Raw genomic sequence first — 17,573 nt, 5'->3', positions numbered from 1 at the left:
ACACCAACATGTTGCTCTTAAATCCTATGCTTGGTCTCTCCCAAATCCATGCAGCAACAGGCCTGCCGGGGAGCAAGTGCACAGCCCTGATTTTGGCACAAGCTGTGAAAGAAGAGTGAAGTGTTCACTCTGCACTATTAAGATCCTGTTTTATTAAGCAGTTACTAAAAGAGTCAGTGCTGACCTTCTGTAAGACACATTTATAGAGCCTCCAGAGTAAACAGAGCAGTGTCATTCCTCATTAGAAATGAGACATCTGCAAACATTTCTCTAAGAACATAAATGCTAATGATACTAAAGATAACAATGAAAATATACATATGAAACAAGGCTGAGGCCTTCATGGGGATAGGAAAGTCACTTGTGTAGAAAGAGGGAAAATCTATCACTACTCAGAAACATCCATGAAATCATTTGTCTAATGGCACCCTTGAGCTCCTGGCTTCTCATGCTATAGATGAGGGGGTTCAGCGTTGGGGGCATGACCGAGTACAGAACTGCCACCACCAGGTCAGAGGATGGGGAGGAGATGGAGGGGGGCTTTAGGTGGGCAAAAATGGCTGTGCTGAGAAAAAGAGAGACCACAGCCAGGTGAGGGAGGCACGTGGAAAAGGCTTTGTGCCGTCCCTGCTCAGAGGGCATCCTTAGCACGGTCCTGAAGATCTGCACGTAGGAAAAAACAATGAAAACAAAACATCCAGATGTCAAACAAGCACTAAACAGAAGCACCCAAACTTCCCTGAGATAGGCATCTGTACAGGAGAGCTTGAGAATCTGGGGAATTTCACAGAAGAACTGGTTCAAGGCATTGCCTTGGCAGAGGGGCAGAGAAAATGTACTGGCAGTGTGCAGCAGAGCATAGAGAACCCCACTGCTCCAGGCAGCTGCTGCCATCTGGGCACAAGCTCTGCTGCCCAGGAGGCTCCCGTAGTGCAGGGGCTTGCAGATGGCAACATAATGGTCATAGGACATGATGGTGAGAAGAGAATACTCTGCTGAAAACAAGAAGACAATCAGAAAGACCTGGGCAACACATCCTGCATAGGAGATGGCCCTGGTGTCCCAGAGGGAATTGGCCATGGCTTTGGGGACAGTGGTGGAGATGCAGCCCAGGTCGAGGAGGACGAGGTTGAGGAGGAAGAAGTACACGGGGGTGTGGAGGCGGTGGTCGCAGGCTACGGCGGTGAGGATGAGGCCATTGCCCAGGAGGGCAGCCAGGTAGATGCCCAGGAAGAGCCCAAAGTGCAGGAGCTGCAGCTCCCGCGTGTCTGCGAATGGCAGCAGGAGGAACTCACTGATGGAGCTGCTGTTGGACATGTGCTGCCTGTTGGGTATGGGGATCTGTACAGGTAGTAAAAGACAATGAAAAGTTAGGACAGGCTTCTCCGAGTGAAACCTATATCATTCCTTGTAGACCCTCCCCCTGCCATACTTAAAGGCTTTTCCTTTCTCTACTGGAATCTTTCATTCAGCTCCACGACATGAGCTTCATTTTAAAGGTTCAGAGCGCCATGAGGAGCAGGGGCCTTTGCTCCTGGGCTCTTGAGGGAATAAGTCCTTACTCAGTGCAATGAGGACATGGGAACAAGGTAGCTGGGAAAGGTTTTATTTTCAGAGTTTGTCAGATGAAATCCTTTCTTACACAGAAGGCCATGTCAGCATCTGCATTCCAGTGCTACAGAATGTAGTTGACAGAAAGGAGTTTTAGGGGCAATTTCTTCTACATATCCCTTTCCCTCTCTTCATGCCCAAGCAGTGTTCTCTACACTCAGAAATCCTGAGGATTTCTGCTGCACTCACCGTGAACGGTTGTGAGACCTGAGAGGCAAAGTATTCCCTTTGGCTCAGAGCAGGGTGAGGGGAGTTGGCTGGGCTTGTTCCCACCTGCCCTGAGTGTGCAGCTTTTGCAGATGGAGGACAATCACATTTCTGTTACCCAGAAAGACGCCAGACACTGCTGAGAGAGGAGGAATCCACTGCCAATTCCTCAATGCCCAGCCTTTGTCAAGGTACCTGAGCAAGGTCTCAGCACCACACCTCCTGCCCAGGACACCTAACGTTCATTTCACCAGCCCAATAGTACGTCCTTGCATTTAGCATCTCCTCTACTACGTATGCCTTCCAGATATTACAAACATACTAAGGGAAAGATTTCTATCGTGCAGGGCAGCTCACAGCTCGAAAGACCAAGAGGGCAGCAACTTTTTTTTTAGGTGTGAGAGGAGGCTAGGAGGTAGGCTCACAGGAAGGGGTCTTTACTGAATGGAAAAATATGGAGTTTTCTGATGAATTAGCCCTGTGACAGGTTTTATGACTTACCTTCCTCTCATTCCTTGATCATATCCCTGATGACTGAAGGTTTTATTTCTGGGAGCTGTTTCCTTGTCTCAAGTGTTATTCCTGTTTCTGCTCACAGCCTCAACCCAATCTCTGTGCAGTAATCTTTGCCCTTCGGCAACCTGCCTGTATGCAGGAGACTGGCTAGTTGCATGTGCATGTTTACAGGTGGAAAAGAACCTGTAGAAATGCCCGGATGGGTTCAGCAAAGATGATGCTGTTGCTATTGATAGGAAGAGGAGAGGCTGAAGGCAGTTCCGGGGCAGCTCACAAGCCTACTGATCATCAGTATCACAGTTCAGGAATCTCAGCAATGTGCTCATACTTGACAGCTCCTTTTCCATTTCTCCCTGTTTCCCGTCCCCATCCAGTAGAGTAGGTAACTGACAAGAGGGCAGAATATTCCTAATTGGACTTTTCTTGTGAAAAACTTAACTGGGAAATGCCACTGTGTGCTGTATACCTGTGAGCAGGCTGCCCCAGGCAGCCGCCTCCCGCCAGCAGCAGGACCCTGCCCTGCCGGGGGGGCTCCTTCCACCCGCAGCTTCTCCCCGCAGCGCCCTGGGCAGCTCCCCGGGCAGGCTGAGTGCTGAGCCTGGCAGGCGGCAGAGGCCCTGCCCGGCACACAGCCCCTGGGGCACAGCAGGGACCCTGCTCTGCACCACAGCCCTGGGCACCCCTGCCTGCACCCGCGCCTTCTCCTTCCTGCAGGAGCTGCGGCTGCATTGCCCTCCAGCCAGAGACTTACCGGGGTCAGGGCTGGCAAGTGTTCTCCCCCAGCGAGCTCTGTGCATCCTGCCACTTCTGCCTGCCTTTACCCACTCTGTCTCTGCAGGCAGTGCCCCCAGCCCTGCTGCGCTGGGCAGAGGAGCTGCTCCTGGGCAGAGCTGGCTCTCTGCAGCGCTGCCCGCTTGCCAGGAGCTCCCCTTGGGCCCAGGAGCCCGGCCCAGCTCAGCAGCACAGGCCCAGCCCAAGGCCTCCCTTGCTCTGCCCCCCACCAGGCTCCCTGCCCATGGCCCTGGGGCTGCAGGGGAACCTGCTGGGAAACAGCCTGAAGGGATCTCTGGGGTTTCCTCCCTCCCCTGGGCACGCACACTTTTTGACAGCAGGCTCTTTTCGCTTAGCACAGAAATAATTATCTGTAACAATCACCTCTTCTCATCCCAGTTGACAATGGGACACCCAGACATGGTCACAAAAATAACTCCTTTAACCACCTGGTTATGGAAGGGATTCTCATGCTGGGTTTTTGTCCTGGGGCTGTAATGGGGCTCAGATCCGTACCGTGCCTGCCACAAACCCACAGGACCTGGGATTATTCTGCCCTCAATTTAGGTGTGCATAACATGGGCACCTGCAGGTGAGCTCCATTCCTCACCTCAAGGAAGCGACATGAACACCAATGGAGATGGAGGAAATCAGGGGGCTGCAAACACCTGGTGACATGTCAGGGGGCAGAGGGACATGCAGGTATCTGCAAGCTCTCATGGAGGAACCCTGAGGGACAGGGCAGCACCTGGGGGCATCCCCTTGGAGCTGGTGGGGAATGCCTTTGGCCAGCTGAAGTGACAGCAAATGCACACATTTAGGACAACTAAACCTGTCCCTCCTCAGTAGGCTCAGGGCAGCCTGTAGAGGCATCCACCTGACCCAATGGAGAACTGTGCCACAGGGAGACCTGAGTCTCTCTCCATCTTCTCCATCTGGTTTTCCCTCCATCTCCAGTGACTGTAACGGCACTTGTCTCAGGGACATCCCTACATTGCCTAACCTTGTTCAGGGCAGCTGCTCCATGTAATAGTCAATTCCAGGCCTGCAGTGCTACCTGAGATGCCAACGCTGCCCAGCACCACTGGAGCATGCAGCTGACACGGGCAGCACAGGACCCACAGGACAGCTCTGGCCATTCATAGCTGGTACTTAACGGGAACCCCGATGGCATCTCTGACGGATCTGGTGCTTATGAGCAAGTGACTGCTTCTCAGGGCTGCAGCAAGCCAAGGTCTGTCCCTCCTCTATCCAACAGAGGCAGGCAGTGCATGGATATGAGGCACATCACACCGGGGTTTCCACTTGTGTTAGCAAACACTGCTGCTGCTTCTTACCCCCGTCCTTTACTCAAGACACAGCCCAGTGATTTTTTCTGTGTCCCTGGATCACAGGATGCCCATAGCCAAGGACTTTGGCAGCAGCCCCTTCTCCTGACTGGAGATCAGCCCCAGCTCCAGCACTGGCCCTCAGGGCTGCACCAACACCACAAAAGGCCCTCTGCTGTCAGGGCGCCACAGCCCAGGCCTGTTTCCTTCTGGACTTGGGAACACCAGGGCGTGCTCTGCTTCGGGCCCCTCATTTCATCCTCCCATGGCCATCTGCCATCCACGGCAGCATGTCTCTGCTGTGAAGGAAAGCCTCTGCATGCCCAGGCTTGGGCACAGGATCTGGGACAAGTCTGAGTTTGGCCCTTGTGCCACAGCTGAGGTGCTGCAGCCCAGATGTGCCCCAATGCCCTCAGCCTGGGGCACAGGCAGGAGGAGCTGGATCCCCGCCTGCTGTCACACGGCTGGGACATGGATGGAAGAGCTGCTGAGGTGTGGGGGGACAGGTCCCTCAGCTTGGGGTGCTGTGCTGGATGGGTGCAGATTCTTCAGAAGAGACAGGTGGGGATGATCAACAGCGATTACGCTTGCCATTCCCTCGTGTACCACCTCTGCCTCCTGCATGGCAGACCAGGGGATGTTGCTGAGGCCTTCTCAGAGCACAGAGCCTTGTAGGATGTCCAGGGAGGAAGGCCCTGGCATGCGCTGCAATTCCATCCATATAACACATCCTACTTCTCCAAGTGAGGGACATGCAGAGAAGAGGAGTTCAGGCACGGTGAGGGGCTGCTACAACGCAGGTGCCTTCGCTCCCATCTTTTGAAAAAAGCCCAGGACAAGCTTCAAACCCCACCTTCCTGGAAGGGCTTCCAAGATCAGAGGTGTGTTGGTGCAGGAGGACAGCGGTGACTTCTCCAGTACTCCACTTCCTATATCCAATGGCCTTTGTCACCATTTGGAGATGTTCCTGGTGGATTTGTCAAGATCCTGTGGAAAAGAACTGGGCAGAAGGGATGCGACTGTTTCTCAGGACAAGAAGGGAAATCTCTCGTCTCTCTCCTGAGCTGCGCCATCTCCTTGCTGCTGACCTCATAGGCCTTCAAATGACACGTGCTGATGTCACAGGGGGATGCACTGCATCACCAGGATATCGTCCCTGGAGCAGCGCCAGTGCCGGCACTTCCCTGCAAGGCCTGGTCCCTGCTGGGCACTGCTTGGGTGCTCCCCACCGCTGTCCTTCTGTTGCCAGGAGTGGGAGCAGCAGGCAGCAAGGTTGCACTGGGCGACCCTCGCTGACGGGCGGAGGAGCAGGGGCACCTTGCAGACGAGTTGTGGCTGAGGAGCCAGGGCAGGCATCTGTTGTCGTGAGCTGAGGGCCAGCAGCAAGCGAGGTGGACGGCTGCTGGAGGGTGACCATCACCTCTGAACTGACTTCCATGTTCCCAGTGCTCCTGCAGCTCTCCTCCAAAGGTGAGGGTGTCAGGAGCCCCTTCCCAAGGGGTGTCTCAAGGGCTGTCAGCTGTCCAAAGCTGCAAGTCCCGGGCTTTGGGAGGAGGCTGGATAGGGCTGATGGCTGCTGCAAGAGCCCTGCCTGAGGGTCCTTCTGGGCTCAGGGGACAATGTGGCAGTCAGGATTCCTGGGTCCTGATGCTAGGGCTGCCCTGAGCCCCAGGGCTCCTCTGGACATGGCTCAGACTTCTCCTGATGGGGACAATCCAGGGCCAGGTTTCCCTGGGAGTTGGTGCCTCTTTGGGATCTGGCTCTGGGAGGAAAGACCTCTGGTGTCCCAGAGACTGGTGTGGCCTGCAGCTCCCGCAGGCCTCTCAGGGATGTGCCAGAAATGCCTGTGTTGGAAATCAAGCCTTCCTCTTCTACTGCTGTCCTTCAGGGGAACCTCTGTTCCTTCTTTTCTGTGCAGCCAGGCTGGCAGAGCATGTCCTGGGTGTTGAGATGCCATCCCTGGGTGGCCACAGTCCTGGTGCTGAACCCTTTCCATGTCCATTCCTGTGGTGATTTTATCCAGCTACGCAAGTGAACTCCATGGCAACTGCTCTTTCACTTCAGACCTACAAGGAAAAGGGGGAGAAAATATGATTACAAGAGCTCAGGGGTTGGGGTAGAGCATGAGGTAACCCACCAAATACCATCATGGGCATCAGTTATCATCATGGGCAAGACAGACTTAGCATAGGCAGATTAATAGAATTTATTGCCTATTACCAGTGGACTACAACCATCAGGAACCACAAGCAAACTAAAAACACCATTCCCCCCATCCAGCCTCTTGTAACTCCTTCCCCTGAGTGGTGCAGGGGAATGGGGATTGCAGTCAGTCCATGACACTTGTCTCCACCGCTCCTTGACAATCCATCTCTGCCCTCTCTGGGTCTCTCCTGTGGGATGCCCTCCTTCCTGAATGGGTCCTGCGTGGGGCCCAAAGGGTTGAGATAATAACAGATATGACCAGATCATGTTAAAATAAAATGGTTACAAGCATTATATCTGCTTCATAGCTGCTGACCACAAGGTGTATTTTTTTATTTATTTTTTAATCTCGGTGTAGTAGTTGTGTTTCGCCTCAGAATTCTGTTAGATAGCACATTACGTACTCGGCGTATTCCCTGTTGTGCTGGGGGCTTTCTGGGGGCTGGTTTCTGGTTGTTAGTTTACTCTACTGGGTAACACTACCTTATGTTATGATGAAATTGCTGGTCATGAGACTAATCTGGTAGTTGTACTCAGCATTGCTGTCATCTCCATACTTGAGGAACCTTCTTATTAACAGTCTTTACCTTTTCTCCTTGGGGAGCCAATCTATGGGAGGGATGAGAGGGGACACTTCTTCTCCCCACTTCTTCCCTTTCCCTTTCTCCTTCACCTCCCCCTTTCTCCTCCAGGCTAGTTACAATAGCTCTTCAAAACTTTCAATATCCTTGGGATGTTCAAACCAACTTCTTCTTATTCTTATCTCTCCTGAATGTGTTTCAGGTTTTGTTTAAGGTTAGGGTAACCTATTTCTAGAATGCCACACAGGGATGTGCCTTGAAGCAGGATAATTATGAGTGGCAGGGAATGTGGGAGGATATGGGCAGGCACCTAGAACTGTAGGCACCTGCAATGCTTTGTTACTTCACCCATGAACAAGTGCAGAATCCTAAAAAAAATAATCACAGAATGCTTGAAAAAGGAGTGTCATCACCCTGGCAATTCCAAAGAGATAGAAATCACTGCAATGTGCTGGGGCTTGGCCTTTGCTTACTGAGTTGCAATCTACACAACTCCAATCCCTGTGACTGGGCCATAAAACCAACCTGTGCCTGTATCAGTCATACGTATACGTGAGAAAAAAAAAAAAAATCAGCTTGTTTATCAATGAAAGAAACTCCTACTCATACAGGGAAGGAGGAAGAAGAAGATGAGGCAGGCTACTCCCAAGTAGGGCTGTCAGAGGAACACGTGGATGAAGAGTGAGATAACATAAAATCATCAGTAAGCACTTGATCACTGTTCCTTGGGGAGCTGTGAGATGTGCGAAAAGATTTCAGCCATCATCTAGGCCAGCACATTGTCACCTGGCTGCTCTGATACTGGGATAACAGGGCCAGTAGCCTGGAATTAGAGGACAGGGAAGACAAGCAGCTGGGATCCCTCCCCAGGGAAGGGGGCATTGACAAAGCAATTGGAAAGGGGGCACCCTCACTCTCTTGAGGCAAATCCTGTAAGGCCTAAAGGAAAGGTATCCCTTCAAGGAAGATGTTGTATGTCACCCAGGCAAATGGACCACCAGGGAGAGAGGCAGCCCGTATCTGATGGATTTGGCCATGCTGGAGGTGATTTATGGTGATTTATGCACATTAAACAGTTTTCTACCTTGCCCGGTCCCCCATGGGATCCTTCTGTTGCGGAGTTGCTCAGGGTCAAAGTGCCATTAGCAATCCAAATGGTGCACCAGTGGCAATATGGAACTATCCGAGACTCCCTGATTACCACATATATGCTGCTTCATTACTAGAGAGCCAAGGACTGATCAGCAAAACTCGCTCACGCTTTAATAATCCCATAGGGTCAGTGCAAATGTCTAATGGAGAGCTGCAACTAACAGTGGAGTACTGTGTCTAGAATGAAGTCAAACCAGATTCAGTAGGTCATCTATAGTCTTCTCTCCTTACAGTCTTAGCTCTAAGAGCAGTTAAATGATCCCTTACAGTATCTGAATGCTGCTGTCCGATCCCTTCCTGGGATCATAAGGAACCAGTACCTCCAGGCCAGAACACTCTCCCTGTACCCGTGGATGCACGCCCTAAGGTCCCATGAACTGTTAAGGGTGTAGTTTGCAAAGTAACCACTGATTTTGTCCCCACCCACCTGTTGTACCCCTGCAGAGTCCTGCCTCAAGGCACAAAGGGCAGGGAGACCTTGCTGGTGAGAGCTGAGGCCCTGTGGAGATGTCTGAGACACAACAGCCATTACAGCCATGGGGCATGTAGAAGACGAAGAAAATGGTTTAGCTCTCCCTGTGACACATGACTCCTTTTGCTCTGCTGACAGCCTCTGCAGGTTGCTCTGCACATAAGGAGTAGGGACAGGTTCAGTTGTCCTACATGTGGCATCTGCTGCCATTTCAGTTACCCAAAGGAATGCCTCCACCACACTCCCAGGGGATCAACCTCAAATTTCACCAGATGTTTGCATCTGAACAGCTCCTCCCTGTTCTCCATCTCCACTAAGGAGCTATTGTGGCTCAGTAATTCGCATTAAGCTGCCTATGTGGTGGACACCTGAACTGAGGCCAGAGGAATCCCAGCTCCTGCGGGTCTGTGGCAGAGATGGGAGGGAGCTGAGACCCTCTTCCAGCCCCAGGAATAACAAGCAGCATGAGATGCCTTGACTGACTCTGCTGAATTCCTTCCTCAAGTGGGGATGAAGGAGATCAGTCCCTGACCATGACTTCATGTCCAAACCAATACTGGGAAAAGAAGATGTGATTGTTCCACTTAATTGGTTTTCTGCAAGGAGAAATGAGCCTGGTGTGAAGAAGTGTGTGTGCCCAGGGGAGGGAGGGAAGCCCAGGGATCCCTTCAGGCTGTTTCCCGGCAGGTTCCCCTGCAGCCCCAGGGCCATGGGCAGGGAGCCTGGTGGGGTGCAGAGCAAGGGAGGCCTTGGGCTGGGCCTGTGCTGCTGTGCTGGGCCGGGCTCCTGGGCCCAAGGGGAGCTCCTGGCAAGCGGGCAGCGCTGCAGAGAGCCAGCTCTGCCCAGGAGCAGCTCCTCTGCCCAGCGCAGCAGGGCTGGGGGCACTGCCTGCAGAGACAGAGTGGGTAAAGGCAGGCAGAAGTGGCAGGATGCACAGAGCTCGCTGGGGGAGAACACTTGCCAGCCCTGACCCCGGTAAGTCTCTGGCTGGAGGGCAATGCAGCCGCAGCTCCTGGAGGAAGGAGAAGGCGCGGGTGCAGGCAGGGGTGCCCAGGGCTGTGGTGCAGAGCAGGGTCCCTGCTGTGCCCCAGGGGCTGTGTGCCGGGGCAGGGCCTCTGCCGCCTGCCAGGCTCAGCACTCAGCCTGCCCGGGGAGCTGCCCAGGGCGCTGCGGGGAGAAGCTGCGGGTGGAAGGAGCCCCCCCGGCAGGGCAGGGTCCTGCTGCTGGCGGGAGGCTGCTGCCTGGGGCAGCCTGCTCACAGCTCCACAGCACTCCCAGGTTGTATCCAAGGCAAGAAGCCAATCGGGGGTTAGATGCTTGCATCTCGGCTTTCCTGAGCCTCTGCTTTCAGTTTTCTCTTCTTTGTCCCTGTGAGAATGGAAATAGAGGCTGTTATTTTTAAGAAGAGGCTGATATTCCTAAGCCTTCATAAGGAGCATTCCAAGGACCATAGGAAGTCTCTTTCCTGCCCATAGGAAGCTCCACCACCACACGTGCAGTGTCAGCAGGGTCTGTGTGACCTGGTCTCTAGGACGTGCCCCCAGCGAGCTGCCCCTGGGCAGAGCCCTGCTGCCAGGAGGTGTCTGCAGGGCAGAGCTGAGCACCCAGCGGGTGGGATGGGGGCTGTGACCTGCAGGCAGGAGGTGTGGGGACAGAGACCCAGCTGCAGGCAGGGAGAGCTGCAGGCAGCAGAGCCTTGGTCAGGGAGTGAGAGGGAGCTGCTCCCAGAAACTCCATGGCAGAGGGGATTCAGGCACCTCCCTGACATCCCTGCACTGGAGACGCCTTCCCCTGAGCAGCTGCATGGTCTGCTCTCCCATCCAGTAAAGCCACTACCCCCACAACCATGGAGTCTTTCAACGTTAGCCCCTTGGCTGCCCAGTCTTCAGGACAAGAGGTCACCCCAAATGCCCAGCTCTCACTCTCATTCTTGGCTTCTTCAGCAGAAGCAATGGGGCATTTCTTTGTGTTTCCCCTCCCATCCATCCTGCCCTTACTATTCTCCTCAGACTCTGGGCAGTGGGATTAAAGCCAGATCTCAAACACCAGAGTACTGAGTCCTGCTCTGGAGGTGTATCCCTGGGAGCAAAGAGCCCAAGTTGTTCTAGGCAATATGGCTCTGGGCACTGTGGTGCGTAGGGCTGGGAAATGAGCTGGCTCTGTTCAGGTCACTCTGGTTTAAGGACATCCAGCGGTGTCCCTGGGGTTATCCTGCTGGAGGATGTTGAACAGCCTCTCTGTGTTACAGGTGCACAGCATCTGAACCAAACTATGAGTTTCAGAATGGGTCCCCAGCTTTCCCAGGTACCCACTGCTGCAAAGCAGGGCTGAGTCCTAGAGAACTCATGGGCAGAGGCTGCTGCTCCAAACAGCACTCAGCCAACACGAAGCAGAGCTCCAGCCAGAGAAGAGAATGAAACTGCTGCTGAGAATGCGTTTGTGTAGGTGAGTGAGAAAGGAAGAGTGTTGCTGAAAGTACAGAGCTTTGCTCAGAGAAGTCTGCCCTAAGTTCTCTGTGTCCTTTTGTCTTTGGACAGGCTCCGAGGCCAAGAGGCAGCACATGTCCAACAGCAGCTCCATCAGCGAGTTCCTCCTCCTGCCATTCGCAGACACGCGGGAGCTGCAGCTCCTGCACTTCGCGCTCTTCCTGGCCATCTACCTGGCTGCCCTCCTGGGCAGCGGCCTCATCCTCACCGCCGTAGCCTGCGACCACCGCCTCCACACCCCCATGTACTTCTTCCTCCTCAACCTTGCCCTGACTGACCTGGGCTGCATCTCCACCACTCTCCCCAAAGCCATGGCCAATTCCCTCTGGGACACCAGGGCCATTTCCTATGCAGGATGTGCTGCACAGGCCTTTCTTTTCCCCTTTCTCATGTCAGCAGAGTATTTTCTTCTCACCATCATGGCCTACGACCGCTACGTAGCCATCTGCAAGCCCCTGCACTATGGGACCCTCCTGGGCAGCAGAGCTTGTGCCCAGATGGCAGCAGCTGCCTGGAGCAGTGGGGTTCTCTATGCTCTGCTGCACACTGCCAATACATTTTCCCTGCCCCTCTGCCAAGGCAATGCTGTGGACCAGTTCTTTTGTGAAATCCCCCAGATCCTGCAGATATCCTGTGCACGCTCCTACCTGAAGAGTTTTTGGGTAGTTGTGACTGGTGTCTGTTTAGCATCTGGCTGTTTTGTTTTCATTGTTTTTTCCTATGTGCAGATTTTCAGGGCTGTGCTGAGGATGCCTTCTGAGCAGGGCCGGCACAAAGCTTTCTCCACGTGCCTCCCTCACCTGTTTGTGGTCTCCCTGTTTATCAGCACAGGCTTTTTTGCTTACCTGAAGCCCCCCTCCATCTCCTCCGCATCCCTGAACCTGGTGGTGGCAGTTCTGTACTCGGTGATACCTCCAACATTGAACCCCCTCATCTACAGCATGAGGAACCAGGAGCTCAAGTGGGCTATTAGGAAAGTGATTTCATGGGTGTTTCTGAATAGTGAGAAATTTCCCCTCTTTTTCCAGAAATGACTTAACTTGGTACCTCCCCTCAGGCGTGGTCCTTCTTTCATTATCATTATTGTTATTCTTATCTTTGGTATCATTTGCATTTAGTATGCTCTTAGAGTAATATTTCTTTTTCATCCTACTTCTGCTGAGGATCGACACTGCTCTGTTTGCTCTTGAGGCTCTGTAAATATGTGTCTAACAGAAGGTCAGAGCTGACTCTACCATAGCATCTGCAAAATAAAATGGGATCTCCACAGTGCACTGTCTGAAGCCTTGGCTCTTTTTTCAAGGTGGTTGCCAAGCTTTCCAGAAGCTTGTGCCGCTTTCCATCACCTATCAGACGCTTTCCATCCTCTGTCAGTGGTCATGGTCATCCAGAGAGGTCCCAGATGACTGGAGACTTCCTAATGTGAAGCCCATCTACAAGAAGGTTTGTAAGGAGGACCCGGGGAATTACAGGCCTGTCAGCCTCACCTCGGCGCCAGGAAAGGTGATGGAACAGATCATCTTGAATGCAGTCACACAACGTATGTGGGACAACCCGGGGATGAGGCCCAGTCAGCATGGGTTCATGAAAGGCGGGTCCTGCCTGAACAACCTCATCTCCTTCTTTGTCTGGGTGACTTGCGTGGTGGATGAGGGAAATCACGTTGATGCAGTCCACCTAGACTTCAGCAAGGCCTTTGACACGGTCTCCCATAGTGTTCTCCTGGAGAAGTTGGCAGCCCATGGCTTGGACAGGTTCACTCTTTGCTGGGTTAAAACCTGGCTGGATGGCTGGGCCCAGAGAGTAGTGGTGAACGGAGTGAAATCCATCTGGTGACCGGTCACTAGTGGTATTCCGCAGGGGTTGGTGTTGGAGCCCATCCTCTTTAACAGCTTTATTGATGATGTGGCTGAGGGAATTGAGTGCACCCTCAGTAAGTTTGCAGATGACAACAAGTTGGGGGGAAGTGTCGATTTGCTGGAGGATAGGAAGGCTCTGCAGGGGGACCTGGACATGTTGGATCAATAGGCAGAGGCCAATGGGATGAGGTTCGCCACGGCTAAGTGCCGCGTCCTGCCCTGTGGCCACAACAACCCCATGCAGTGCTACAGGCTTGGGGCAGACTGGCTGGAAAGCTGTGCAGAGGAAAAGGTTGGATGTAATACTTAGGGACATGGTTTAGTGGGGGATATTGGTGGTAGGGGGATGGTTGGACCAGATGATCTAGGAGGTCTTTTCCAACCTTAATAATTCTACGATTCTGTGCTTCTTACGATACAGAGCCACAAGTCCACGGTTTCCTGGTGCTTCACCAAGCCTAGGAAGTGGCTGAGGAAGAACTGGTGCCCTATATTCTCCAGCCCTTAATGCAACCATCTTTCTTGCTGGGTGCCATCGAAAGCAATGCCTGTGCCCTGTGTCAGGGCTTTGACTGGTGGAAACAGGGCCCAGCAGCCATAGCAGTTTGCTGCTGTTCCTCTGGCTGTGTCCAGCACATGGCCATGAGACAGACTCCCCCCGTCTGTGTGCTGAACCTGAGCCCAAAAGTCCTCAGCAAGTCCTCAGCTTGGGTCCACCCCAAAGACTGGAGTGCAGTTGTGACCACAGGAAGGACGATCCCTCTCCTTGGACCTGTCCATGGCTGGATGCCTTTGCATGCTCCACAGGAAAAGGGAGCATATTGATAACATGCTAACACCCCTTTCACCATCTCTGTGTCTGTGGGAGCGTCAGAAAATGTCCCTCAGTCCTAAGATCCAGCAAAGCCCAGCTTCTTCTTTCATCAGGAACCTGCAGAAATTCTCTCAGAATTTCCAACACTCTCGTGCACACAGGCAAATACATACAAGTGCATGCACAAACATACACTCTCATACACACACAGATGTGCACACAGGGCATGGACACAGCCAACCACACACAGACCAGCTCCAACAGGGAAAAGCACCTTCACAGCCACCACACCACCAGCAGCACACACAGAGCCATGAGCAACACACCTGGACCCATCCCATTCCTCACCTCAGCCTGATCTGCTCTGAAGGTCACCAGTGCTCCACGCATCCCCAGCAGCAATTACCCATGGGTGCAGACGCACACATGGCTATGTGGTTCCATGATTGTATGATTCACCCCTAACACACCCAGGAGTGAGCACACTCACACAACAAATAGCCAGCAACAGAGGTGAATAAGAAGGCAGGACAGTGATCAGGAACAGGGCCTGAGCAGACCAGCCCTGACCAGCCCCATATCCACATGCAGCTGGCCCCTTGCATCCCTCTCCCCTCCTCTTCCACAGGATTCTTCCTCCTCGAGACACTTTAATCCCTTCCTTTCTTACATGCAGTGCCCTTCTCAATTACCTCTGCTCACCATTCACATTTTCCCCCATTGATTCCTAGTTTGCTATACCTGTACCCGCATTTGGTAATTCGGATACCATTGCCTATATCATCTGGGGCTCTAACAGGCAGGAGAGGTCGACATGTCACAGATTTACTCTGTGGCAGGAGTGAGGGGTGGCATGAACAGTCCCGAGCAGGGATGGTTTTATGGTAACTGGGCTCCATGCAGGACAGAAAATCGTCATTTTATGGCTGTAGGCCCGAGTATTGCCTCCAATTTTTCAACCATTTCAAACATTTCACTTCAATCAGCACACTTCAATCAGCTGAAATGATGGAACACTTCTAATACACTGTTTGAATTGTCCCATGACATTTTTTTTTTCTTGGATGTTTATTACAGCAAAAGAAAAAATACCAATCTTCCTCTGTACTAGCATTGCCTGAACTCTGTCTCTTATGCACCGCACTTCATCTCCCCAGTCTTTCTGATATTTCCACCTGGCTTTATGAAACAGACCGTGTTGGAAGTAACCTTTCCAGCAGACTGTCTGGACATGTGCAGTTTCCATTTTTCTCCAGATTCCCCTCCCCTGACTCTTTGATCATTCAGATACCTCTCACCTACACAGTTGGTTCTCAGAACTTGAGGGATCTCAAGCTTGCCCATATTTCAGTTTTCTATCTCATCATCCCTACAGCCAACTCTGTAATTGCATTTCTATTCATCATTTCCTACCCATGTCAAACATTTCTTGTATAGTCATCCCTTGTGGAAGTTGCACCTCACTGGAGGCAACTTGGATTTGGCTCACTGTTGAGGACTGTGGAGTTTGCTTGTTTGTGGTTAAATGTTAATAACAACGACTTCAAAACTGTGCCTGTGAGCAGCCAGTTGTCTGAGGAAAGGAGGTGGGACTTGGTGAAAAGATGCTGTAACCTCCAGCTGCAGACTTCAGTGGAGAAGTCTGGTGTAAGGCAAAGTGATGCAAGTCCCAGGTGCCTGATGAGAGAAGTGGTGGGGATGGGGAGCTGAGCAGCAAAGTTGTCCATACAGTCTAGGACTTCAAGGGACTGCTTTTCCACCTATACAGACCTCCTTAGGAGGCACATTGGATCCATGACAACTAGAGGATGATGCTATCAGTTCTTCTGAAAACTCTAAACTAATGGAAACTGATCTTAAATAAGGAAAATGCTTTTAGTGAAGTGGTCATTGAAAACTTCCTCTTTAAACTGCATTCTTGAAACCTCACTAATTAATTGTACAAGTCTGGAAGACTGAATGAAAATGACTGAATTGTAATGAGCCCCATGGTGCATTTGGTGCCGAGACCATAAACTTCAAGTAGTGATAAGAGAATGATGTAACTGCAGGAGAAGTTAAAGTCAGAAGGAAACCTTGAAGTGTCTAGGAGTATTAATGGGCCCCAGTGAGGGTCATTACTGACAAAGCCTCCCCATGGGCTTGTTAGAGCAAACAATTGGAGGCCATGATTGCAGGTAGGCAAAGGCACTGTGCAGGAGACTCTGATGCTGAGTAAAGGCCTTGGTTTGTTTGGTGAAGCACAAAGGCCAAGCCCGGGCCCCCAGCCCATGGGAAGGGAGGTTCTGTCACTCACCCATGGCTCAGGGCTCTTCCTGGGGCAGTGGGGAGTGTGATGCTGTGTGAAGGACAATGCTATGACACCTCCTGGCCTCCCCACTGGGTTGCAAGGAGGCAACAAGGCCCCAGTGTCATGAGCACAGCATGTCTCCTCATGAGCCTCAGTAGCAGAGACAACTGCCATCGGCAGGGGGACAAAGCCCTTGGCTCTGTTGAGGCCTTCCAGCCTTGCCAGTGCTCTCGGTCTTCTCCACCACAGGCTGTCCTGCCCTGTCCTATCCCTTCCCCCTTTTCCCTGCAGGCTGTAGGCACCCACCTTGCTTCTCCACCTTGCTCTCATCCAGGCATTTCCTTACTTTCACTGATGTCTCCCCACCCTCCATGGCAGTTCCTTGAAACACAATAGCATGGGCTGACCACAGGCTCCTTCTGGGTGACCTCTGACACCACAGCACTACCCTTTCAGTGACATTTCCTCCTCCTCATGCCCAGTCTTAAACTTCCAAGAAGCACATTGCATCAGCTTTTACTCTCTCCTGCTGTTTCCCACCACCAGAGAAAGCTCCATTATCCACAAACCACTTTTTTAGCAGATGTCCCAAGCCATCAGCCTTCTGGAGCCCTATGGCCTGACGAGACAGGAGAAACCTCACTATGACCTTCCAAGCCATATACCTGCTGCTGGCCTTTCAGCCTCTCAGGTAGACGTGACCAAGCTGTGTTCCTGTTGCTGTCCCACCATGTGCTCAGGCAGAAGGGATGTTATAACTCACACCAAGGCCTCTTCCTGCATGGGGCCTATCAGGCTCTCAGACAGAGGGCATCTCACAATCAGTGTGCCAAGCAGGTGCCTTCTGCTGCCTTATCAGGGATGCTGGCAGGTGTAAGCTAGAAAGCACAGGTCTCAGCCAGGAGGCAAGGGCTGACACATCAGCTGCTTCAGGAAGCAGTCACCTCATAGGCCCTGTCCCCAGCCATGTTACTACTGCTGGCCTGTCAGCTCCAGAGACTGAGGTGACCAGATGCATCCTACTGGATTTTAAGTTTCTGAGGCACAACAGACCACATAAGAACACATTAACCCAGCACCCACCTTGTGGGCCGGGACATGAGGACACAAAAAGTAAGCTTTTTAAATGAAATTTATCAATCAAATTTTCTAACACTTCTTTAAATACGGAAACATTCTTCACAGGATTTACTGTGTACATAGTAACACACGATGTACCTGTACCTCTGCCTCTCTCTCTTTTCTTCTTCCTCTCCCTATTATGTCTTCAGAGAGCTCTCC

General features: G+C 52.3%; 1 protein-coding gene across 1 annotated transcript; it reads right to left on the bottom strand.

Moving 5' to 3' along the window:
• Positions 1-357: 357 nt before the first annotated feature.
• Positions 358-1,317, bottom strand: LOC136787287 (olfactory receptor 14C36-like). Its single transcript, XM_066984440.1, has one exon. It carries the CDS (start codon positions 1,315-1,317, stop codon positions 358-360), a length of 960 nt encoding a protein of 319 aa, XP_066840541.1.
• Between the last annotated feature and the right edge of the window lie 16,256 nt (positions 1,318-17,573).

This window comes from Anser cygnoides, chromosome 28, assembly GCF_040182565.1.
Source record: "Anser cygnoides isolate HZ-2024a breed goose chromosome 28, Taihu_goose_T2T_genome, whole genome shotgun sequence".
NCBI lineage: Eukaryota > Metazoa > Chordata > Aves > Anseriformes > Anatidae > Anser > Anser cygnoides.
This window is presented reverse-complemented; position numbering and strand designations above follow the sequence as displayed.

What these genes read in the sequence shown, in the direction of transcription:
- LOC136787287 (XM_066984440.1), bottom strand. Translation starts at nt 1,317, where the DNA reads ATGTCCAACAGCAGCTCCATCAGTGAGTTCCTCCTGCTGCCATTCGCA.